Source organism: Camarhynchus parvulus, chromosome 22 (assembly GCF_901933205.1).
Source record: "Camarhynchus parvulus chromosome 22, STF_HiC, whole genome shotgun sequence".
Taxonomy (NCBI): Eukaryota; Metazoa; Chordata; class Aves; order Passeriformes; family Thraupidae; genus Camarhynchus; species Camarhynchus parvulus.
In genome coordinates, this window is record NC_044592.1 from 4,029,024 (window position 1) to 4,054,170 (window position 25,147).

Here is a 25,147-nt window from a genome sequence, read left to right on the forward strand (position 1 = left end):
TTCATTCCCTGGGATTTTTTTTTTGAGCCCCTTAGATTTCGATTTTTTTTTTGATCCCCTCAGTTTTTGATCTTTTTCAGCCCCTTAGATTTTGATTTTTTTTAAATTTACCTCTGAATTTTATTTTTTTGGTTCCCACTCCAATTTTGACCTTTTAGATCTCCTCAGTTTTTGATCCTTTTAAGCCCCTTGGATTTTGATTTTTTTTTTAAGTTTGCCTCAAATTTAATTTTTTTTTTTAATTTGCCTTGAATTTTGGATTTTTAGATCCCACTCAAATTTGGGGTTTCGGGGTTTTTTTGATCCACCTCCATTTTCTTTTATTATTTTGCCACCTTCACTTTGAACAATCCAGAGTGAAAACTTCACTTCCCAAAGTCTGGAAAATTCTTTCCCACAGAGCCGAGCCTGGCGGGGCTGCGAGGTTTGGAGGGAATTTGGGAGACCCCAAAAAAGGGGAGATCCCAATAAAGGGGGACCCCAATTAAGAGGAGACCCCAATTAAGAGATCTCACAAACAGAGGAGATCCCAATTAAGAGGAGACCCCAATTAAAGGGGAGATCCAAAACAGGGGAGGCCCTGATCAAAGGGGAACCCCAATTAAGGGCAGACTCCAATTAAAGGGGCACCCCAATTAAGGGGAGCCCCTGATCGAAGGGATCAATTCCCAGTCCCAGGGGTTTGGGAGGAGGCAGAGCCTGGAGCTGCTCCGGGTGTTCCTCAATCCCAGATTTTGGGATCCAACCCTCGGAACCTTCCAGGATGGGAAATTCCCAAGAGGACGAGGATGGATTTTCCTCTGGGATTTGGGGGTTCAGGGTCCCCTCGCTCGGGAAGGAGCCACATCCTTGTCCAGGATGTAATTCCCAGGTGGGAATTCCAGGTTTTTCCAGGAATTTTGGGCTCTCTCCCCTTCTTCACGAACCCCAGCAAATCCCAAAGCTCCTTTGGGGACACCCTGAACACATTCCAGCTCTCCTATTCTTGGATCCCATTCCCACATTCCCAGCTCTCCCATTCCCAGTTCCCATTCCCGGCTCCCATTCCCAGTTCCCATTCCCAGCTCTGCCATTCCCATTCCCAGGATTTTAGGGAATGTTCCCATCGCGCAGCATTCCCGGGGAGCCCCGGCATGGAGCGGGAGGAGCGCCCGCCCCCGGCCCGGCCCGCTCTGGGAACACCGAGAATTTATTAATTCCCGCCTGGAATAAACGCCGGGATCGCTCCGGGAGCGAACAATTCCAGCGGCTCCTCTCCACGCGCAGCTGCCGGCCCGAATTCCTGCGGGATTTACCTGGGAGAGGCTCCTCTGCCCAAAAATCCGGGATTCGGGATCATCCCCGGCCACACCGGAGCGGCTTCCCCGGGAGGAAAAGCGGCGGCGCATCCCGAGGGAGGAGCAGAATTCCCGAGGGGAAAGCGGGGGGCGCTCCTGGCACAATTCCCGCAGCATTCCTGGCACAATTCCCGCCTGGAGCAGCAGGGCCGGGATGGATCTGGCAGCGGCGGAGCTCAAATCCCTGGATACGAACCCGGGCTGCGGGAAGGGATCTCGGATTAATCAAATTAATTAGGGAGAAGAGGGAATGTCATGGAGAGGGAATGTCATGGTGAGGGAATTTCAGGGAGAGGGATTTTCCAGCCCTTTTTGGGGGGAGCTGAGAAGGTTCGGGATAAATAAAGATAAAACCAATCAATAATCGATAAAATCATCGATAAAACCCCGGAGCTTTGCCGTTACCGGGATCTTTCAATTCCCGCTGGTTTTAGAGTCGGGGCCCAAAAATGCCCGGGGAGATTTGGGGGGGAAAAGGTGGGAGAGAGGGTGGGGGGAGGGAAATTTGGGACGGGGGTGCCTGGAAAGGCGGAGGAGCCGCTGACGGCGGAGCTCGGAACGGCAGCGGCGGAGCCCCCGGGAGCGGGGAGGGGACGGGGGGGACCGGGAGAGGGGACCGGGCGCGGTGCGGGGACAAGGGGAGGGACAGGGGAGCGGGGAGGGCTGTCCCCGGCCGGCTCTGCCCGCCCCGCTCTGGCACCGCCCGCGCCGCCCATAAAAGCCCCGCTCGCGCCTCGCCCGCCGCAGTCGGGTCCGCGGCACCGGCTGCGCCCCGAGCCCGCGGCTGGGCCGGGCGGAACCGCCGGCGGCCGGGAGCGAGCGGGGATCCGCAGCCTGAACCGGGGAATCCGCATCCCGAACCGGGGAATCCGCATCCGGGACCGCCTGCATCCCGAACCGAGCGGGGATCTGCATCCCGAACCGAGCCGGGATCCACACCTCGAACTGGGGAATTCGCATCCGGAACCGCCTGCATCCCGAACTGACTGCATCCGGAACCAGCTGCATCCTGAAGCGAGCGGGAATCTGCAGCCCGAACCGGGGATTCTGCAGCCCGAACCGAGCAGGAATCTGCATCCCGAACCCGGCTGCAGCAGGTACCGAGAGGAGCCACATCCTGAACCGGCTACTTCCCGAACCGGGAGGACCCACACCCCGAGCCAGCCGTGCCATGGCCACACTCCCAGCTCCAGCTGCCCCCGGACACCGGAGGGACTGGAACCCCAAAGCTGCTGCACCCTGACCCAGACGGGTTCTGCACCCCAAACCGGGAGGTGCCCATGCCCTGAAGCAGCCATGCATCCCAAACTGGCTGAGCCAGCAGGGCCCTGCACCCCAAAACTGGCTGAGCCCTGATCCTACTGCACCCTAAACCAGCAGGGATCTGCATCCCAAACTGGCTGAGCCAGGAAGGATCTGCACCTCAAATTGGCTGTGCCCTGCACCCTAAACCAGAAGGTCCCTGCACCCCAAACTGGCTGATCCAGGTGGTCCCTCACCCCAATTTTGCTGATCCAGGTGGTCCTTCACCCCAATTTTGCTGATCTGGAGGTCTCTCACCCCAAACTGGCTGATCAGGAGGTTCCTCACCCCAGTTTCGCTGAGCAGAAGGTCCCGCACCCCAAACTGGCTGAGCAGAAGTCCCGCACCCCAATTTCGCTGATCCAGAGGTCCCTCACCCCAATTTCGCCGATCTGGAGGTCCCTCACCCCGATCTGCCGTGGCCATGGATGAGTCCCCGCCGCTGGCAGCCCAGCTGGAGCTGGAGCTGGAGCCTCTCAACGCCTCCCTGAACGAGTCCTGGGCCAACCCGTTCGTGCAGCCGCCCTGGCAGGTGGCCCTGTGGGCCGTGGCCTACGCGCTCATCGTCGTGGTGGCCGTGGTGGGCAACGCCGTGGTCATGTGGATCATCCTGGCGCACAAGCGCATGCGCACGGTCACCAACTACTTCCTGGTGAACCTGGCCTTCGCCGAGGCCTCCATGGCCGCGCTCAACACCGTGGTCAACTTCAGCTACGCCGTGCACAACGAGTGGTACTTCGGAGCCGCCTACTGCCGCTTCCACAACTTCTTCCCCATTGCCGCCGTCTTCGCCAGCATCTACTCCATGACGGCCATCGCGCTGGACAGGTCAGTGATGGGGTCATCCATCCCTGGCTGGAGCTGGGGACAGGTCAGTGATGGGGTCATCCATCCCTGGCTGGAGCTGGGGACAGGTCAGTGATGGGTCAGTCCTGGTTGGAGTTGGGGACAGGTCAGTGATGGGTCAGTCCTGGCCAGAGCTGGGGACAGGCCATGACCAGGGTTGGGCTTTCTCTGCCCAGTTCCTGCCAGATCCCACTGGAGCCGTGATCCCAAGATCAGTCGGATCCCAGATCCCACTGTGATCCCAAGCTCCACTGGATACTGGATCCCACTAGAGATCCCACTGGATCCACGATCCCAAGCTCAGTCGGATCCCAGCGGAACTGGGGCACCCCAAATCCCCAGAAGCCCCAGGATGTCCCTTCCCTCTGCCAGGAATTTGGGGTCAGAGACATTTCCCCCTGGAGCCCCAGGACAAATCCCGTGGCTCCCTCTGAGCCTTTTGGATTTTTCCAAGGCCCCGTTCCCGGAGCCAGCCGGGCTCTGCCCCTCTCCCTGTTCCCAGGGAATAAGGGAATTCTGGCAGGGATCCGGGCTGGGGGGAGGACGCTTCTCCTGCCCTTTTCCAGCGCCTCTGGAGCCGCTGGCTCCGGGATTCCCTGCGGGAAGCAGGGCCGGGGGTGGGTGAGGCTCCCTGGGCATTAAAACAGCCCCAGGTGTGGTTTTATCATCAAATCCTCTCCCTAAAATCCATGGGAATTGAGGCGACCATCAATAAAAACCGGGATATTTCCAGTTCCTCTCCCACGGAGCAGTTCCAGGAGGATCTTTGGGATCAGCTGGAAAAGCCCCTTTGGGGCTGGGATGAATTCCAGGAATTGTTTTTTGGGATGAATAATTTAATTTACAGCCTTTGATCCACCCTGAACAATCCAGGGAAGCTGCAGTAAAGCAGGGAGGTCTGGGAGGTTGGGGCTGGAATTTTTTGAGGATTATCATTCCCAAAAAATCTTCCTGCACCTGCAAACCCTGAAGAGAGGCTCTGTTTTCCCAAAAAACCCAGGCTCCCATCCAGAAGCTGCAGCTCCAACTGCATCCCAAATTCCAGCCAGGAATGGGGAAGGGAACAAACCCCAAATCCCATCCTCAGCCCCTCCAAGTGTGGGGAAAATTCTTCTTTTTCCTGTGGCTGGGAGCTGACAATGGAGCTGAAAGGCAGGAAAAGCAGGAATGTGTTCCAGGAGCCTGGGAGGGAGGATTCCCAGAGCTGGAACTGGGACTGGAGAGAGCTGGAACTGGGAATGGGGAGAGCTGGAACTGGGAATGGGGCTGGAGAGAGCTGGAACTGGGAATGGGCAGAGCTGGGAATGGGCAGAGCTGGGAATGGGCAGAGCTGAAACTGGGAATAGGAATGGGGAGAGCTGGGACTGGGAACAGGAATGGGGAGAGCTGAAACTGGGAATGGGCAGAGCTGGGAACGGGGAGAGCTGGAACTGGGAATGGGAATGGGGAGAGCTGGAACTGGGAATAGGAATGGGGAGAGCTGGAACTGGGATTGGGAATGGGCAGGATCGGGATTGGGAATGGGTAGAGCTGGGTTGGGGTTCCAGTCACAGCCAGGATGGGGCTGCAATTCCCAATTCCCACCAAGAATCAGGGAAGCAGCATGGAACAAGCCTCGTGCTCCCAAAGTCCTGGAATGGGTGGGATTGGGAAGGACCTCAAACCCCAGCCAGTGCCACCTTCCCAACCCCAGGCTGCCCCAAACCCCTCCAGCCCAGCCCTGGGCACTTGCCGGGATCCAGGGGAACCCAGGGCTCCCCAGTGGGATTTTCTGTGGGATCCATCATGGATCCATGCGGGATTTTTGCTGGAAGTTTCTCCATCCCCTCCTTCCCCTGGAGCGGCTCCAGCCCTGGGCACGAAAGAAAAACGGCCGGAAGTTGTTCCGAACACTCGGGACAATGGCAGGAAATTCGGGATCGGGGCTGGCACTGCGGGAAGTGCCTCAGGGAAATCCCAAAGAATTCAGGGCCTGGCAGCTCCCTCGGCTCCCAAATTCCCACCCCGTCCTTTCTTTTCCCAAAGGGAACACTGGGGTTTCCCAGCTCCCATTCCCGCCGTTCCCAAAGCTGGAGAACACCAGGATTTTCTGGCCCTAATTCCCACTGGTCCCAAAGGGAACCCCAGGATCTTCCAGTCGCAATTCCCACTTTTCCCAAGAGGAACCCCAGGATTTTCTGGCTCTAATTCCCACTGTTCCCAAAGCTGGAACATTGGGATTTTCTAGCTCTGATTCCCCCTTTTCCCAAAGGGAACTCTGGGGTTTTCCATCCCTGATTCCCACTATTCCCAGACCTGGAACCCTGGGATTTTCCATCCCTAATTCCTGCTGTTCCCAAAGCTGGAACACTGGGATTTTCTGTCCCTGATTCCTGCCGTTCCCAGACCCAGAACCCTGGAATTTTCTGGCCATATTCCCACTGTTCCCAGACCTGGAACTACAGGATTTTCCAGCTCTGATTCCCAGTGTTCCCAAAAGGAACCCCGGGATTTTCTGGCCATATTCCCACTGTTCTCAGACCCAGACTCCCTAATTCCTGCTGTTCCCAAAGCTGGTACATTGGGATTTTCCAGCCCCAATTCCCGCTGTTCCCAGACCCAGAACCCCAGGATTTTCCCCCAAATTTCCCCGTTTTCCCGCACAGGTACATGGCCATCATCCACCCGCTCCGGCCGCGCCTCTCGGCCGCGGCCACCAAGGCTCTGATCGGGCTGATCTGGCTGCTGGCGCTCCTGCTCGCCTTCCCCCAGGGATATTTCTCCGTCACCGCCGAGCTCCCGGGGCGCCTCGTCTGCCTCGTGGAGTGGCCGGAGCCCGGAGGAGCTGTGTCCGGGAAAACGTGAGTGGGAACGGGGAAAACGGGGTGGGAACGGGGAAAAACGGGGTGGGAATGGGGAAAAATGGGGTGGGAACGGGAAAAAATGGGGAGAATGGGGAAAAATGGGGTGGGAACGGGGAAAAATGGGGAGAATGGGGAAAAATGGGGTGGGAACGGGGAAAACGGGGTGGGAATGGGGAAAACAGGGTGGGAATGGGGAAAACAGGGTGGGAATGGGGAAAAATGGGGAGAATGGATGGGGGGAAAGGAAAAGGAAAAGTAAAAGGAAAGGAGCAGAAAAAGAGGAAAAGAAGAGGGGGGAAAGAGGAAAAGAAGAGAAAAAGAAGAGGGGGGGGAAAGGGGGAAAAAGAAGGGAAGGGAACTCCTGAATTTCCAAAGGGTCTGGGAATGGTTTGCCAAGGGGAGTTAAATGTCAGGTGTTGAGGAAAAAAAAGGGGGGGAGGAATAAAAAAGGGAATGAAAAAGGGATTTTAAAAAGGGAATGAAAAAAGGCAATAAAGAAGGGAATAAAATAGGGAATAAAGAGGGAATAAAATAAGGAATAAAAAAGGAGTTTGTGATCTCCAGCCCTGAGGAGGGAGGAATTGGGGCTGTGGAATTCCGCTCTGGAATTCCGGGCCAGGTGTCAGATCCGCGAGTGTCGGTGCCAAACCCTCCCCGTGTCCTTTGCCGCCTCATTCCCAGACTGCACTGTTCATCCTCAGGGGCCCCTTCCATCCCAGAATATTCCCAGATTCCCAGCCCGGAATGAGGCAGCTGCTGATTGGGATGGATTATTCCGGTGGATTTTCCAAAGGCTGATCCCAAAGGAAAACAGCGCTGTTAAACCCACAATGGATCCGCATCCTGCACTCTGGGAAAAGTGGGAAAGGAGATCCCTGGCAGCTTTGGGATGGCAAATCCCGAAGAATTTGGGGACTGGGAGGAACTCAGTGGCGTCTCCAGTCCTCAGGAATCCCAAAAGCAGATCCCGGGATGGGATTTTCCTGCCCTAAATAACTCGGGACAGGTGTTTGGGTCATTCCAGAGGTGCCATTCCAGCCCTTCCCCACTCCATGGCCTTGGAGTGGATATTCCGGGAACGCTCCGGTGGCAGCTGCTCTGTTTGTGGTGTCAGGAGGAAAAAATTCCATCCTTTTTCCAGTTCCCAGGAAAACAGGAGGAAAACCCAGGAGAATTCCAACACTTCTGGGGGAAATTCCTTTGGAAAACCTCTGGGGAGCACAACCCTGGTGTGCAGAGGGTACCCGAGCTGGTTTTTCCCTGGAAAACATCCCTGGTTTCAGCCAGAGCTGAGAATTCTGCAGGATTTGATGTGGACATCAATCCCTGCTTCCCAAAGGGATCAGGAATTCCGTTTGGGGTTTTGAGGGAAGGGAGAAGCCTCCCTGGATCCTCTGGGAATTCAGGGACATCCCTTCCACGCCAACATTCCCGGGATTCCCAGGGAAAGGGAGGTGGCAGCTCCATCCTCCGGCATCACGGGATCCTCCATCCCGCCCCAGATCCTAAAACCCTTCCAGCTGCAAACCCTAAATCTCCCAGAGTGCTGCGATCCCGGGAATGCTGCAGGCAGAGCAATTCCCAGTGCTTTTCCATGCCTGGATCCCAAAAGGATTCCTGGAGCTGTCTGGAACAGCTCTCGGAGCCCAGACCCCTCTGGGAACGGGGCTCTGCGCTGCTGACGTTATCCTGCAGCTCCTCCAGACATTCCTGCAGCGCTCCGAGGATCCGGAATTCCATGGGAACCGCAACAAAATCCTCCTCCGGAGCCGCCGAGACGCCTCTGGAATGAGGCAAACGAAATCCAGCCCCGCCAAGGCCATCCCAAATGGAATTAGGGCCAGGAAAATCAGATTGCGGTACCGAGCGGCAGCGGGGCCGGGGCCAGCCCCGATCCCTGCAGGAGAATTCCCAGAGCCGCTCCTCACCCTCTGGAGCTGGGATTCAACCCCAGCTCCTGGGAAGAGGAGCGGGAGCAGGGCCTGGATTGGAGTCCAAATCCTTGGGAAGATAGAGGAGCTGGGAGCCCAGAAAATTTTTGGAGCCCAAAAATCCACCCAGAGGCCCCAAAGCCTTGGGAATAAAATTCTCGCTAACCAGGCAGGATTTGGGAATTTTCCAAGCTGGCACCAGCCATGTTTGTGGACTCAGGTTTTAGGGAAGAGAGGATTTTCCAGGATTTTCTGCAAAGTTGGAGCCTCCGTCCCCTCCTGTGCTTAAACCCAGAATTATTGGATTTCCATTTAAACCAATTCCTCTCTAACAGAAGCCCTCACTGATCCACGGCATTCCCAGAATTCCCATGGCATTCCCAGTTCTTCCACAGCATTCCCAACACTCCCATGGCATTCCCAATGCTGGATCCTCAGGGATTATCCTGGTTTTTTCCAGGTCCCACCATTTCTCCGTGTCCATCCTGCTGGATCCTCAGGGGTTATCCCGTTTTTCCCCAGGTACCACATTTCCATGTCCATCCTGCTGGATCCTCAGGGATTATCCCGTTTTTCCCAGGTACCACTTTTCCATGACGGTCCTGCTGTACCTGCTGCCGCTGCTGGTGATCGGCTGCGCCTACGCCGCCGTCGGCCGCACGCTCTGGGCCAGCGCCATCCCCGGGGACTCCTCCGACCGCTACCACGAGCAGGTGTCGGCCAAGAGGAAGGTGAGGAACCCTGGGAGGGGATGGATGAGAATTCCTGGCCAATCTCCATCCACAAGGTGAGGAACTCCAGGAGGGGATGGATCCAGAATTCCTGGTCAATCCCAACCATGAGCATGTGTTGGCCAAGAAAAAGGCAAGGAATTCCAAGAGGGGCTAGCCAATCTCCACAAGGTGAGGAATTCTGGGAGGGGGTGCATCCAGAATTCCTGGCCAATCCCAAACAGAGGCCATTCCCGAGGCTGGAAGGGCTGCAGGATGGCTCTCTCCCGTGGCAGGTGGTGAAGATGATGATCATGGTGGTGTGCACCTTCGCGCTCTGCTGGCTGCCCTACCACGTCTACTTCACGCTGCAGTACCTGCGGCCCGAGTGGTACCTGCAGAGCTTCATCCAGCAGGTCTACCTGGCCGTCATGTGGCTGGCCATGAGCTCCACCATGTACAACCCCATCATCTACTGCTGCCTCAACGACAGGTGCGAGCGCCGCGGAGCTCGGGAACGCGGAGCGGGGTCCCAATGGAGAGGATGGATGGGGTTTTTTTGGGATGGCACAAAAAACCATCTGCCGCTTCCAGCAGAGGTGGGGGTGGCACAATTCTCACCTGGAGTCTTCCCTAATCCCTGTGGATTTTGAGGGCAAACATCAATTGAAACGATCCCAACTCCTAATCGCAGTTTATGGGGGGGTTTCCATTTCTCGGTGGATTTTTCATTTCTTGGAGAGCTTTTCCTCTCCTCAGCGAAAGACAGCAATTCTGTCATGTTTAGAAAAGCTCAGCTTTATCTCCCCCTTCCTTTGTCCATCTCCGTGTCCATCCTGTTCCTTTGTCCATGTCCATCCTGTTCCTTTGGCCATCTCCATGTCTTTCCCCGTCCGCCCATCTCCATCCCGTTCCTTTGGCCATCTCCATGTCTTTCCCCGTCCATGCCCATGCCCTGTGGCCCATTCCCCGCCTGTCCCGTCCTCGTGGCCAGGTTCCGGGTGGGATTCAAGCACGCCTTCCGCTGGTGCCCGTGGGTCAGCGCCGGCGAGTACGAGGGGCTGGAGCTGCGCTCGGCGCGCTTCCTGCACACGCACAGCTCCGTGTCCAAGCTCAGCCGCATGGACACCACCACCGTGGCCTCGGCGCTCGGCGTGGCCGATGAGGAGCTGGACGAGCCCGGCCGGGCCGAGCGGCTCTCCCTGGACATGACCTCCAACGGCTCCTCCCGCAGCGACTCCAAGACGGTTTCCGAGAGCCTCAGCTTCTACTCCAACACCCTGACCTAGGGATGTCCCCTCAGTGCCACCTCGGTGTCACCGCCCTGCCTGTGCTGTGCCAGCGTTTCCCGCGCTGTTTTCCCGTCTCTTTTTCTTGGGATGAGTTCCATTGTGGGGCTGGACACCAGGAATGTTTTCACTGCCTGGCTGGAGATGGAGGGGATGCAGGAACGGGACAGAGCCAGGTTTTCCTCCAGAATTCCAACGCTGGCCGGCGCTTCCATGTTCTCTGTGAGGCAGGAGGGACCTCTCGGTGCATCCCACCCCATGGAAAATGACCCCATCCTGCACCTCCCTCCTCCCATCCTTAATTTCATTCTCCCTGCAGGATATGCAGGGGGATCTTGAATCCCAAAATCCCAAAAAGGCTTTTTCCAGCTGCATGGGGAATAATCAGCCACAGAGCAGATTCTGGGATTCAAACAGGCCTGGCCCTGGTTTGGGTCTGTTTGGCAGGAGAACCGCGGCTCCTTTGGAAGCCGCAGCCAAGGATCCATCCGGGAGCCATTCCCATTGTTCTGAGCGTTTTTCTGGGATTGCCGTGGATACAAGGCCTGCCCCGCCCATCCTTGCCTTTATTGTTGTTTTTATTTTCTGTCCCTCGAGGGCTCCTCAGGGCCGAGCGTTCCAGGAGGGAAGCGCAGGATCTGCTGTTCATGGAGCATTCCCACAGGGAATGACGGGATTTGGGTTTTTTGGGATTTCCGTGTCCTTGCTGGAGCCCTGGTGTGAGGTCACACAGCCCAGCCTGGGAGCTCCCGGGGTTTATTTCCCATTAAAAACACCAGAATCTCAAAAAATTCCAATTTTCAGCCTTCAGGATCCACCAAGGGCCCTTCCAGCCTTCCTCATTCTGGGATTCTAGGATTTTGGGATTTATTCCTCTCCTAAACCCTGCCCCAAAATCCTGTGTCCAGCTGAAAGACGGACACAACCATTATAATGCAAAGTTTAGCATGGGAATCCCCATTTTCCTCAGAATATCCACCCCAAATCCCATTCCTGCTGGAATATCCACCCCAAACCCCTTTCCCACTGGAACATCCGCCCCAAATCCCGTCTGTATGAAATATCCACCCCAAATCCCGTCTGTATGGAATATCCACCCCAAATCCCGTCCCTGTGACTCGGACATCCCTGGGGAATTCGGGATGGCGGCAGCTGGAAGGAACTTTCTGGGAAGTTCTTCCCATGGGAGCATCCCAAGAGAGAGGGAACCCAACCGTCCTTCCCAAAGCGTCTCTGGATTGTCCCAGCGTGGATTTCCATGGATAAATATTCCTTTGATGTGGAGAATGGTTCGTTATCGCTTAACAAGGAGAGGAGGGGTGGGAGAGGGAAGAGGTGGAAAAGCTAAAATTCCATAAAAAAGATGGATGATGGGTTTGGGACAACCTCAGTGGGAGGGGTTTGCCCTGAAATGTCACTGAAACAGGAAAAGGGACAATTCCCAAAATTCCTCCTCAAATTCAGGGCTGGGAGCGTAGCACTGATTCCCAAATCAGGGCAAAGGCTCCGATCCCTCCTGGAGCACGGGCAGGGCTTGGGGCCGCTCCATTCTCCGGGCGATTCCCGGCGTTTCCGGTGTCCCTGATGGAACCTGGCTCCCCTTCCCGGGCTGGGCTCCCCAAATCCCGCTGCTCCAACAGAAACATGCAATCCGTGCTTTTCCAGGCGGGACATTCCAGGTGGGAATTGCAGGAGCATCCCGCCCCTGCTGGCAGCTCCAGCCGACTGGAATTCTGGATTTTAATTAAAGCAGCGTTCCCGGGCTCAGCTCAACCCCACGGGCCCGGTAAACTCCGGCTGTTGGTTTTCCATCAGTGATTTTATCGGGGAAAAAGGAGAGATAAATATCCACATGTTCCTGGCTGAGCTTCCCGTGAACGCCGGGCTGGATCCCCCTTCCTGGTGGGATTCAGATCCCAACGGAGCCGTTTCCTTTATTGGGATTATCCCTTCCTGGTGGGATTCAGATCCCAACAGATCCATCAGGATCATCCCATCCTTTAACATGGCTGTCCCTAATGGGGAATTTCACCCCCACCCCATAAAATGAGGTACAAAAATCCCCCTCAGCCACACAAGGAAAGGGAATTCCACATTCCTGGGGCTTTGGGTTATCCCTTCATCTCCAGTTCCATGGGAAATCCCCCAAAATCGGGGCTGACCACAAAAAACCCCAAATTTTGTCGTTTTTGGTGCTTTTCAAGCGGGATCTGCAGTTCTGAGCGAGCCCATCCCGCTCAATACCCTCTCTGGTTCAGCCTCATTTCCATGGATGCATTCCAGCGTTTTGCATAAATGTTTGCTTAATGCTGAGTCCAAAATATCCCAGAAAATAAAAAACCCCGGGAACTCAAGGCAGCTCCTGGCTCCTGGGGTGGATCCCGCAGTTTCCATGGCACCCGGGGGCTCTGGGATGCTTCCCAAAAACTCAGAGCTCAGGGAGGAATGATTTGGGTTCAGGACATCAGGATGGAAGTGAATTCACGTTTTTCAGGAATGCCCAGTTTCATTTTTGGGGCAGATTCTGACAGATTTGGGGTTCCTGGAGGGTGGAGAATTCCAGCTTGTTCCCAGCAGTAATTAGCGTTAATTACCCTGGTAATTACTGAGCTCTGAACAGGAGCTGCCTGCAGCAGCCATTAGGAACCAGCCCGGGCTGAGTGGGAATTTTGGGGTGGGAAATGAGGAATCCAATTGGATTTGGTGTTTCCGGGGCCGAGGAACTTCCTGGGCATCGGGAATTCCAGAGGGAAGGAAGGGAAAAGGGGAGAGAAGGAATTGCTTCCACAAGGATAGGCTAAATTAGAAATTAATTATTCATTGAAGTAACCAAGGGAATGCAGGAAGATTTAAGGAATCCTGGGGGATCCACGCTCTAGCCAGGATTTTTTAGGAAGAAATTCCTCCCTGAGGGGCTGGGATGGAATTCCCAGAGGAGCTCTGGCTGCCCCTGGATCCCTGGGAGTGTCCACGGCCAGGTTGGACAGGGCACCAAAATTCTGGGAAATCCTGGGATTTGTGGCAAAAGAATTGGGGATAAAACACACGGAATGGGAGCACCAGAGGTCAGATCCTCACTGCTCATTGGGAGTGAGGGGTGGGAGAGGGTACTGGGGTCATTCTCAGGGAATGAGGGGCAGGGAAAAGGGACTGGGACCATTCTCAGGGAATGAGAACCAAGAGAAGGGATTGGGGCCACCCTGAGGTCTGTGACACTCCAGCCTCTTCCAGAACATTCCCACTAAAGGGAAAAGAATCCATCCCAGCTGGATGTGAGCAGCGCGTGCGGCAGGCAGGCAGAACAGAGCTTCCCAATGAAATCTTGGAAAGATCCAACCCCTTTCCCTCTCTCGAGCTTTCCCTCGTGGCCCTGGAGCCACGGCCAGAGGGGATGGACATGGCCCTGGAAGGGGAAAAAAGGGGGAGAATGCCCTGAAATCCCAAATCCGAGGCCTTTTCCAGGCTTCCATTCAGGGAACAGCCAGGGAATGGTCAGTTGGTCCCAGGCTGGGATTCTCTGCCCATTCCATGCCTGTTCCAGGCAAGGTCTCCTCCAATCCCCTTTTCCCAAGTTTCCCACCCCACAGCTCAGGGAACACCCTGGTGTCCCAAATCCTCCCAAACCCTTCCCGAGCCCGGCTGGAAAAGCCCCGGCAGCTCCTGAAGGAAACCTCTCCCTGCACCCAGGAGCATCCCCACATCCTCCCGGGATTTTGGGAATTGTGGGGAGCTGGGAATCGAGTCCTGGCAGGGATTTCTGGAGCCAGGGAGGGATCACAGCCCTTTGTACCATTGCTGTCACAGTGATCCATTCCCTCAATTCCCCCTTCCATCTGGGAACAATCCTGCTGATGCCGGGGGAAAATCCAATGCCGTTGCCAGGGCAGGAATGATTTATTCGGGCATAAAACCCGTCAGAATTCCTTGGAGTCTCCTCCGGGATGGGCTCAGCTGCAGAGATTGATTTGTTTACAGCAGCCACAGAAAGCGGGAGCTGCTCCCAGGAAAACACATCCCAAACCCAGCTCGGGATTTTCCAGCCTCTCTCAAATATCCTGGAGCAGCCGAGGGAAGGGACCGACCCCATTGCTCAGCCCCCACATTACCAGGGGGACAAAAAAACCCCAAAGCGGTTCAGACCCTTCAGGTTTGGGAATTGGCCGGGGCCTCCCGGGTGCTTGGAATCTTCCAGGGAGATTCCAGGCTGCTCTTCCAAGGAGATTCCAGACTCCAAGCATTGATTCTTTTGCCATTTTTGGGGTTGGATGAAGGCAGAGCTGAGATCCCTCCGGCTCCGTCCTGGCAGGAATAGAGCCTGGCTCCGGAGGGATGGATGAAGCCAAAATAAAACTGGGATTTGGGGGTTGAGGACCACCCTAAATTCACATATTCCTCAGGAAAAATAGAATTTTCCTTGTTTGGTTCCAGTTGACGGATGGCTGTGCTTGGAATGGGTTCTATAAAAACTCAGCTGTGAATTGAGCCCAGGAAGGGCCCAACTGAGGAAATGAGATTTTGTTTGTTTGGTTGATGTGTAGTTGTGTGTGGAATAAAAATCCAAGTGTGGATCAAGCTCAAGCTCCAGAGGGATGGATGGAGCCAAAATAAAACTGGGATTTGGGGGTTCAGGATCACCCTAAATCCATACATTCCTTAGGAAAAATGGGATTGTCCTTGTTTGGCTGATGGATGGCTGTGTTTGGAAGGGGTTCTATGGAAACCCAGCTGTCACTCCCATCCTGGGGACAGGGCTGGGTGATGTTTCCTTGGATCAGTCCTTCCCGGGAGCCTGGAATATCCTGGACAGGGACACCATTCCCTAAATCCGGATTATCCCCCCTCCCCAGGGAGATCCCGCGGCTCCATCCCGCGCTGGAGCTCGGATTTAATGATCCCAAAGGTGTTTTCCACCCTGAACAATTCCATGGTTCTGTGACCCCTTGGCTGCTCCGTGCGGGGAGGGGAAATCCTGGGAACCATTCCTGCGGAGATCAATCCACAGCTTTTCCTCCTGCTCCATCCAGCGGCTCGGCCGGGAAAAACCGCCGGGAAAAACGGCGGCAGCCAGCGGCAGCGTCCCTAAATCCCAAATTCCGGCTGGGAATGCCGGAACAGCTCCTGCTCCCGGTGGAGTCAAACCCCTCTTCCCAAACTCTGGAATGCAGTGGAATTCCCAGGCTTTGGGGACGGATCTGGCACATCCAGGCCAGCCCAATTTTTTCCTAAAGCTCCCAGAGCACGAGGCATGCTCCAGAAGGAAAAGCCACGGATTTCCTTCCCTTTTGGTGGAGCTTTGCTTCAGGCACAGAGCTCGGGGCTCTCCCAGGAGCGTCTCGCAGGGATGTGGGACCTGGAGCCAGGTGAGGGTCACGGGGAATGTGGGAATTACATCTGGAGAGTGACAGGGAATGTGGGAATTACACCTGGAGTCACAGGGAATGTGGAATTACACCTGGATTCACGGGGAATGTGGGAATTACACCTGGAGAGTGACGGGGAATGTGGGAACACACCTGGAAGGGCAAAGGGAATATCGGGACCCACCTGGAGGGGAAGGCCTGGATGTTGCACTCGGTGACAAGGTGGGGATCGGGCCCAGCTTGTACTCGGTGATCCCAAAGATTCCAAGATTACCTCAGCGATTCCGAGGTGAGCGGCGCCGCTCTGGCGGCTCCTCCTCCTTCCGGGGGGCTCCAGAGCAGCACCGGAGGCCGCTGACCCCGCTCCGGCCCCGGAATTAGGGGGAAAAAGGGGAAATGGCGAGGCCGCCCCTTCCCTTCCCGGGCCCCCTCACGGCTCCCTCAGAGCGAAGCCCCGCCCCCTTCACCCTCACGACCGTTACTGAGCGCGCGCCGCCGTTCAAACCCGCCTCGGGGGCGGGCGCGCCGCGCGCTGATTGGCAGGAAGGCGCGGAGAGGGCGTGGCCCCGGGGATGGCGGGCTCGCCCTCTGCGCGGCGCGGGGCCATGGCCATGGCTGTCTGCACCACCAGCGCTGCCGCCACCGCCGCCGCCTTCCTCTCCCCGACCCTGCGGGCCCCCGGCAGCACCGGCACCCCCGTGTTCGCTGGGTGCCCCGACAACGACGATGAGCGCGAGAGGCGCCAGCGCCGCCGCTCCAGGGCTGTGGATTCGTCGCTACAGGGCCTCGGTTCCCCATCGCTCAGGTAGGGCCGATCCGCGATGCCCGGGCCGAGAGGGGAATGCGGGCACCGACTCCCGCGGGGCTGAGGGGAGAGCCCGGACACCGATCCCGCGGGGTAAACGGCATGGGGGCCCGGGCACCGATCCCGCTGGGCCGGGGCTGAGGGGAGAGCCCGGACACCGATCCCGCTGTGTCCCGGCTGAGGGGAGAGCCCGGACACCGATCCCGCTGTGTGTCCCGGCTTGGAGACCGCATGGCAGGGGAGAGCGGACACCATCCCGGCCGGGCGAGGAAGCCGGCAATCCCGCTGTGTCCACGGGGGAGAGAGCGCACGCTGTGGATGCGGTAGATGCGCTGCGGGTGAGCGGGGAGCGCTCCACCGAGAATGGGCTGAGGGGGGCACCGCCGCTGTGTCGAGGGGAGCCGGCCCGCCGCTGCTAAAACCCGGTCAGCAGCGGGTACTACAGCATACCACGGTTAGGGCAGCCGCGTTTGGGCCCTGCGGGGTTCAAAACCCCTCAGCAGCGGGGTTTGAGACACCCGGGGCTTTGGCGGGTTAAAGGAGCATAAAGGGGTGTCCGGTCCCAGCTGGGCCGTGGGTTCTGTGCACACGCTTCTGGACTATCTCTGGGCAATCCCAGGAAGAAGTTCCTGTGGGACTTTTTCCTCTCGTCCCATGGCCGGGCCCCGTGGGTGTCCCCGGCCAGGGGAACGGTCCCAGCTTTTTCTTCTGGGTGCTTTCTTGCAGAAAATCACCACCAAGAACGCCTTCGGGCTGCACCTGATCGATTACATGACCGACATCCTGAAGCAGAAGACCTCGGAGCTCACCAACTTCCAGGTCAGAGGGGTCCCTGCTGCTGCTGCTTCATTTCTGTTGGATCATGTCCTTTTCTGACCCAGAGATGGGGCAGCTGAGAGGGGTTTCAAATTGTACTCCATTTTCAGTCTCACATGAAGGGTGAGACAATACAGATGTAATAATTCACATTATCACAATGAGAAACCAATGTTGCTGTTGAGGCGGTCATCTCTTATCTTTCTTCTCTCGGTCTCCTTGGTTACAGCCTTGGAGAGAGCCCCTTATCAGCTTCTTCTTGCTTCTCAGCTTCTTCTCGCTCCTTTAGCTAACAGGCCTGCTGTTAGCCCCTTCCACAAGCCAACTATTTCCAAATGACATTATAATTCATTATTATATTATATTATATTATATTATATTATATTATATTATATTACATTATATTACATTATATTACATTATATTACATTATATTACATTATATTACATTATATTACATTATATTACATTATATTACATTATACATGAACCAAAAAATTCTCGAATTAACAAACCACAACCATGGCACAAAATTGGCATTTCTAAACAATTCCTAAAGGATTTTTAGCTGCAATCCCCCAAAAAAACCCCAAACTGTGGGGAGAACACCCTTTGGGGGAGTCCATAGCTTTCACTGAACCCTTTCCCTGTTATTGTATTTATTTATTCCGATTTCCCTGGGGGTGCAGAGCCCTGGGGGGATGGCCCAGGTGGGGGTTTCCCTGTCCAGCTGGGAATTCCCTGTCCCTGCAGGTGGCAGCCGGGACTCTGGACGCCAGCGCCAAGATCTACGCCATGCGCGTGGAATCCGTGCACGCCGACGCCTTCAGGGTCCTGGGCCACCTGGGCAAGGAGCCACCCCCTGCCCGGGACCCAGACAGCCCCCAGGAAGGTGGGAATTCCCTCTTTTCTTCCCAAAAAACCCCGGGGATTCCGTCATTTCCCAGCCAGGATTGGGGGGAGCCTCGGCGCTCTTTGGGAGTTCTGAAGAGGTTTGGGATTCATTGGATTAATTGGGTTTTCCAAGGGTTGGGAGATCCCAGATGGGTTCTCCTGGAATGCTGGAGCAGGGAGGGGTGGGAGGAGGAGCTGGATCTGTCGCTCAGTGATTTCAGGTTGCACTTGGGATCAAACAGGGGCAGTTTTTTGCCAAACAGAATCCATAAAAAGCCAGCGGAATGTTGCTCATGCCCACAGATCCTGAGGAATTTCAATGCCCACTGCAGTTTGCTGTACAAATTCCAGGTTTTCTCCCTCCTTTGGGGTATCCCAGCCCTGCTGAGGTGGAATTTGTCCCTTTTCCCATGCCAGACTCCAGCCCAGCCCCCGAGGCTGCCAAGAAGGCTCAGCCAAAGAAGAAGCAAGGCTTCAAAACCATCGAGCAGAACCTGAGCAACATCAACGTGCCCGAGGGCAGCCAGAGGCCTGAGGTGGGCCTGGGCTGCTCCTCATCCTCCCTGCCCTGCTCCTCATCCTCCCTGCCATTCTGTCCTGTTTTTCCATTCCTGATTCCCATCCCCATTCCCTGATTCCCATTCCCCAATTCCCAGATCCATTCCTGATTCCCATTCCCCAATATCCATCTCCATTCCCAGATTCCCATTCCCCAATTCCCACCTCCATTCCTGAATTCCCCTCTCCATTCCTGGATTCCCATTCCCTGATTCCCATTCACCTCCCCATTCTCTAATTTCCCTCTCCATTCCTGGGTTCCTATTCCCATCCCCATTCCCTAATTCCTCTCTCCATTCCTGGGTTCCCATTCCCCTCTCCATTCCCGGGTTCCCATCCCCATTCTCTAATTCCCCCCTCCATTCCCTGATTCCCCTCTCCACTCCTCCATCCTAATTCCCACCTCCATTCCCTGATTCCCATCCCCATTCCCGGGTTCCCATTCCCCTCTCCATTCCCTGATTCCCCTCTCCATTCCCTGATTCCCATCCCCATTCCCTGATTCCCCTCTCCATTCCCTCATTCCCATTCCCCTCCCCATTCCCTGATTCCCCTTCCATTCCCGGTTTTCCAGGTGGATCCCATGTTCCAGCGAGCAGTCGCCGCCTTTGACGAGTGCAACGCCTCCGGCATTTTCCTGACGGGGCTGCGCTCCCAGGGCTTCCAGAGCCGGCTCCTTTTCCCCTCTGAAATTGTCCCCCTGCCCTCCTCGGAGAGCCTGGCCCTGCCCAGCTCCCATCCCGTCACCGTGCCGGGTCTAAAAGGTGAATCCCAGCCTTTCCCAGCCTTTTCCCTGCTTTTCCTGCCCTTTTCCCGTGCATCTGTTCCCTGCTTGGATCCTGCTCCAGCTGCTGGAAAACTGGGAATTTGGGAGGTTTGAGGTCCTGAGCCAGGCTGGGAATTCCAGAGCAAGGTTGGGAATTCCAGAGCAGGTTGGGAATTCCTGATCCAGGTGGGAGTTCCTGCTGGGATCCCAGGAATTCACCTGTATCCCCCCTGTCCGCAGCCCTGCTGGCCCCGTGCCTGGAAAAACGCCGGATCTGCTCCTCCCTGGCCGGATTCCAGTTCACCAAGTGGGATGAGGAGTCCCACGACGAGGTGGGTGGGAACCCCTGAGCCAGATTAGGAATTCCAGAGCAAGGTTGGGAATCCCTGAGCCAGGTGGGAATCTCTGATTCAGGTGGGAATCGCTGAGCCAGATGGGAATTCCTGATCTAAGTGGGAATTCCTAACACAGATTCCTGAGCCAGTTTGGAAATTCCAGAGCCAGATTAGGGATTCCAGAGCCAGATGGGAATTCCTGATCCAAGTGGGAATTCCTGAGCGAGATTAGGAGTTCCTGAGCCACATTCCCAATCCAGGTGGGGAATTCCTGATCCAGGCAGAATCCCCAGTCCGGGTTGGGAATTCCCAATCCAGGCAGGATCCCCGATCCAGGTTGGGAATTCCTGACCCAGGTGGGACCCCTGATTCAGATAAGGAATTTCCAGTCCAGGTGGGAATTCCCAGTCCGGGTTGGGAATTGCTGATCCAAGCGGGATCCCCAATCCAGGCAGGATCCCCAGCCCAGGCAGGATCCCCAACCCAGGCTGGGGACTCGTGTGTTGCAGTCGGTGTCGGCGCTCCTGGAGAAGTTCCGGAAGAGCGAGCACGCCTTCGATCCCAACCTGGATCCCGACAGCGAGGAGGGCGAGGGCTGGGCCCCCTCCCAGCCCGAATTCCAGCCCGAATCCCCGGCCGGGGACGGGAACCACCCGGAATTCCAGCCCAACGGAGACTCCCTGGGCCACAGCAAGAGGTGGGGCTGGGATCCAGGGATGGGGGCTGGGCTGGATTCCAGGGGAGTTCCCAGTGCCAGAGAGGAAATCCCAGGAATTCTGAACTGGAATAACAAATCCCTTGGGAATCCCAAGGGGATTCTGAGCAGGGATAACAAATATCAGAAATTCTGAGCAGAGATAACAAACCCCTGGGGTGCTGATGGAATTCTGAGCGGCTGCCATTCCTTTTCCTTTCTTTGTTCCAGGAGCACTGGAGCTCCCCTGGGAGAGGGGGACATCGGCACGATGAGCCTGCACGTGTCCCTGAATCCCGGGGAATATTCCTACTTCAGCCCCCGCGTGCTCTCCATGTGGGCCGGCCCCGAGCACTGGCGCTTCCGGCCCCGCCAGCCCCGTGAGTGCCCAGGGCAGGGAGTCCTGGAATTCTGGGCTGGGAGGGGCTGGGATCCTGGAATTCCAGACTGGGAAGGGCTCAATCCTGGAATTCCAGACTGGGAAGGGCTCAATCCTGGAATTCCGGGCTGGGAAGGGCTCAATCCTGGAATTCCAGACTGGGAAGGGCTCAATCCTGGAATTCCGGGCTGGGAAGGGCTCAATCCTGGAATTCCAAGCTTTTTCCTTTTCTCTTTCCCCCTTTTCCCTGCTGTCCCTCAGCAGCCCCAGGCCTGGAGAAGGATTCCCGGCAGAGGATTCCCAGGAAGGTTTTCGAGCTGGATTTCCAGGAGGACATCGACTTCCAGGCCTATTTCCAGAAGACCAAGGTGCCCACAGAGCCCTTTTCCCACAGCAGCCTGGAATTCCCGGGATTTGGGCAGCGCCAGCTGCGTGTCCTGGGGACACCTCCCACCCTGCCCCTTCCCAGACAAAACACTCACTGTTTTTCCATGGAAAACTGGTGGAGCTTCCCATTTTTCCATGGAGCTATCCTGTCCCATTCCCAGGCATCCACAACTTTGGCCAAATCCATCCTGGAGAGCCAGAACAGCCGGAGCACCACACTCCCTGCAGACTTCAACTACGACCCCGAGAACCTGGGGCAGCTCTTCCTCAAACCCCACGTCAAGGTGAGAATTCCCAAAGGAATTCCAGGGAATCCTCCTGGGGAGCCATTCCAGGGAACCATCCTGGGAATTATCCCAGGCAAATCATCTCAGGGAATCATTCCCAACACCAAACCTGTCCTCACCAAACCCTGGGGAATGTTCTGGATGTTCCCCAGGGCTGCTCTCACCACAAACCCTCCTGGATGGGCAAAAAGGGGGATGAAGGGCCAAGGCCCAGCCTTTTCCCAGGAATATTTTGGAATGTTTTCCCCCAGCTCAGCCCCAGCTCGGATCCAGTGGGAGCCTTGGACAGCGAGGCTGGAATTGAGGATTACGACTACAACAACCCCAACGACACCTCCAACTTCTGCCCTGCCCTGCAGGTACAGCCTGGGATTAGGGAATTCCTGCTGGGATAAAATCCATGGCCAGACAATTCCTGAGGGGAGGAATCAGAGCTGCATAGCCCTGGCGTCCAGCCTGGCCTGGATATTCCCAGGGGTGGGAAAACTTTGGGATTTCTGCTCCCTGCAGCTGCCTTGGCTTCAGCCTTGGCCCTGTTCCACAGGGATGAGCCCAAATCCCATGGGGTAAACCCCAATTCCATGGGATAAACCCAATCCCATGGGAATAAACCCAATTCCAAGGGGATAAACCCCAATCCCATGGGAATAACCCCAATTCCAAGGGGATAAACCCCAATCCCATGGGAATAAACCCAATTCCAAGGGGATAAACCCCAATTCCACGTGGGGATAAACCCAATCCCCTGGGGAAGCCGGGCAGGAATTCCCACCCTCTGGAGCAGTTCCTGCTGCCTCTGGCTCCTCCCTGGTGACTCCGGTGTCCCCCCTGTGTCCCCTGGCAGGTTCCTGACAGCGATGACGATCCCGATCCCGCAGAATTCCCGGGCCAGGCGGGGCTGCTCCCGCTCCCAGCTCATCCCGAGGCTCCGGAGCACGCCGGAATCAACGGCGGGAACGGCGCCGGCTGCGGGGAGCTGGAGCTGATTGCTGAGCCCCCCAAGGTCACTGGGAACACTGGGAGGGACCAGGAGGACTGGGAATGGCTGGGAGCACTGGGACTGGGAGCACTGGGACTGGAGATTCCTCCCTAGGACCGGGAATTCCTCATTAGAACTGGGAATTCCTTCCTGCTCTGGGCTGGAGCAAAAACCTCTCAGCACCTCCAGGGTTAAAAATCCCAGGACACCATCGTGGTTCCAGGGATTGCCAGGATTGGCATTCCCAGAGGAACAATTCCCAGACTAAGCATTGGGATTGGCAGCAAGGCCACACTCGCTGTTATTCCCGTGGAAAATGAGGAATTGTGGGCATTGTGGCTGTGATCCCAGTGATGATCCTGATGATCATCCCAGGTAATCCCAGATTTCCCCCTCAGGTCCATAAGATCCCCATCCTGTACGCCAGGACAGCCAAGAGGATGGACATGAGGAGGCTGAAGAGGAACATGTGGGAGCTGCTGACGGAGCAGGGAGAGGTCAGGAAGGGAAATTCCTGCTGGGAATTCTGCAGGGGCTCCTTCCCAGTTCCTGGGATCAGCCCCAATCCCATGGGAAAAGCCCCAGTCCCATGGGATAAACCCAATCATGGGATAAACCCCAGTGCCGTGGATAAACCCCAGTCCCATGGGATAAACCCCAATTCTCTGGGATCAGCCCCAGGTTTCCCATTGGCCAGATGGGCTGAGGTTCCCGGGGTTTTCCATGCATTCGGGGCTCTGCATTCCTGGATTTTCCCGAGCAGGAGGAGGAGGAGGCCGGGGAAGGGACGGATGTGAAAGTGGCCGGAGAGAAAAACCTGAGTGACCTCATCAAGGATCTGCGGCACAGGTCGGGAATGGGAATAATGGGAATGGGAATAATGGGAATGGGACAGGGAAAATCCCACATGGGAATGGGAATGGGACAGGGAAAATCCAAATGGGAATAATGGGAATGGGACAGGGAAAATCCCAAATGGGAATGGGAATAATGGGAAGGAACTGATGGGAATAATGGGAATGGGACAGGGAAAATCCCAAATGGGAATGGGAATAATGGGACAGGGAAAATCCAGAATGGGAATAATGGGAATGGGACAGGGAAAATCCCAAATGGGAATGGGAATAATGGGACAGGGAAAATCCTGAATGGGAATGGGAATAATGGGAATGAGAATAGGAAAATCCAGAATGGGAATAATGGGAATGGGACAGGGAAAATCCCAGATGGGAGTGGGAAAATCCTTCAAGGGAATTGGAATGGGACAGGGAAAATCCGAATGGGAATGGGAATGGGAATGGGAAAATCCCTCTGGATGTTGGAATGGGAATGGGACAGGAAAAATCCCAAAAGGGGCTGGGAATGGGACCAGGACAGGGCAAACCCCTGAGGGTGTTCCCAGGGAAGAGCCCAGCCCCTCTCCTGGCCATTCCTGGCTGCTCTGGCATTCCCAGGCTCTGATCCCCATCCCGCTTTTCCGCAGGCTCCCTCCTACCATGGCCACCGACCTGTCGGTGCCCTTGGCCTTCGTGTCCCTCCTGCACCTGGCCAACGAGAAGGTGAGGGCAGGGAGCCATTCCCACCAGCCCCGGGGATTCCAGGGAATGCAGCTGGTTCCGTCCATCCCAGGTTTTCCATGGAATACAGCTCATTCCCAGTTTTGCCAGGGAATGGGAACGTTCCCAGCTCGTGCAGGGTTTGTCCCTCAGAGCCATCCTGAGCATTCTGGGCTCTGGATAAGAACAGAATCCCAAAATCCCAGAATTCCTGAGGCTGGAAAAGCTCTCCAAGGTTACAATGTGCCAAATCCCCACTGGGATTCTTTCCACACCTGGGAATTCCTTGGAATTCCTGCAGGCATGGAGACTCCAACCCCCCCTGGGGGCCCCTTCCCATGAGGAAATTCCTGCTCTGTCCCCATTCCCTGGAAAAGCCCCTGGGCAGGGCAGGAGGGGCTGGGATTATTCCCAAGCCTCATCCCAGGGGATTTCATTCCAAAGCTTTTCCTTCCCATTCCCAGAATCTGAAGCTGGAGAGCACCGAGGACCTGTCGGATATCCTGGTGAGAGGGGGGACCTGACCCTGGAGCCACTCCAGGTCCAGCAGGGAATGCTGAGAAATCCCAAAATCCCAAACCCCTGCGAAGGTTGGGATTCAGGGATGTCCTGGCTGGACAGATCCAACCAGGATCCAGCAGCTCTTCCCTGGGATTGGAAATTCCTGCACTTCACTGTGAACCCAGGCTGCTCTGTGTCCCAAGATTTCTTCTGTGTGTCCCAAAATTTCCTCTCTGTATCCCAGAATTTCCTCTCTGTATCCCAAAATTTCCTCTCTGTATCTCAGAATTTCCTGTCTGTCCCAAAATTCTGTCTGTCTGTCCCAGAATTCCCTCCCTGTGTCTTTCCCAGTCTGTAATTCCCAGTTTTTGGACTGACTGTTACTCCTGGCCCCTGTTCCCACCATTCCCTAGGATTATTCCCTTTTTTTACTGTTTCCAAGGAAAATAAATTTTGCACACTTTGGAGAGGGGCCTGGAAGGAATAACCCCAGAGTGGGGTGGGGCAGCAAATGGGGACAAATCCCTGAAAAAAAGGGAATGCAGGGATCCGAGCCTGGAGCAGCAGCTGGG

The 25,147-nt window shown here is 56.0% G+C and overlaps 2 protein-coding genes across 4 annotated transcripts; both read left to right on the top strand.

Moving 5' to 3' along the window:
* Window positions 1-2,462: 2,462 nt before the first annotated feature.
* TACR1 (tachykinin receptor 1) lies at window positions 2,463-11,720 on the top strand. 2 transcript variants are annotated; one of them, XM_030964182.1, is made up of 6 exons: window positions 2,463-2,948; window positions 2,979-3,467; window positions 6,131-6,325; window positions 8,840-8,990; window positions 9,266-9,462; window positions 9,964-11,720. In XM_030964182.1, the coding sequence occupies exons 2-6, from the start codon at window positions 3,064-3,066 to the stop codon at window positions 10,256-10,258; spliced, it is 1,242 nt and encodes a 413-aa protein (XP_030820042.1). In that variant the 5' UTR covers window positions 2,463-2,948; window positions 2,979-3,063; the 3' UTR covers window positions 10,259-11,720. The 2 variants fall into 2 exon arrangements, with proteins under 2 accessions (XP_030820042.1, XP_030820041.1); XM_030964181.1 differs by having other exon boundaries at window positions 2,463-3,467.
* Window positions 11,721-17,130: 5,410 nt separating this feature from the next.
* NCAPH (non-SMC condensin I complex subunit H) lies at window positions 17,131-25,028 on the top strand. 2 transcript variants are annotated; one of them, XM_030964323.1, is made up of 15 exons: window positions 17,131-17,242; window positions 17,993-18,131; window positions 18,551-18,669; window positions 19,266-19,455; window positions 19,698-19,789; window positions 20,302-20,489; window positions 20,718-20,866; window positions 21,127-21,233; window positions 21,414-21,536; window positions 21,791-21,898; window positions 22,384-22,542; window positions 22,917-23,015; window positions 23,282-23,367; window positions 24,002-24,077; window positions 24,539-25,028. In XM_030964323.1, exons 1-15 carry the CDS (start codon window positions 17,195-17,197, stop codon window positions 24,596-24,598), a joined length of 1,743 nt encoding a protein of 580 aa, XP_030820183.1. In that variant the 5' UTR covers window positions 17,131-17,194; the 3' UTR covers window positions 24,599-25,028. The 2 variants fall into 2 exon arrangements, with proteins under 2 accessions (XP_030820183.1, XP_030820184.1); XM_030964324.1 differs by having other exon boundaries at window positions 21,130-21,233.
* Window positions 25,029-25,147: the final 119 nt, after the last annotated feature.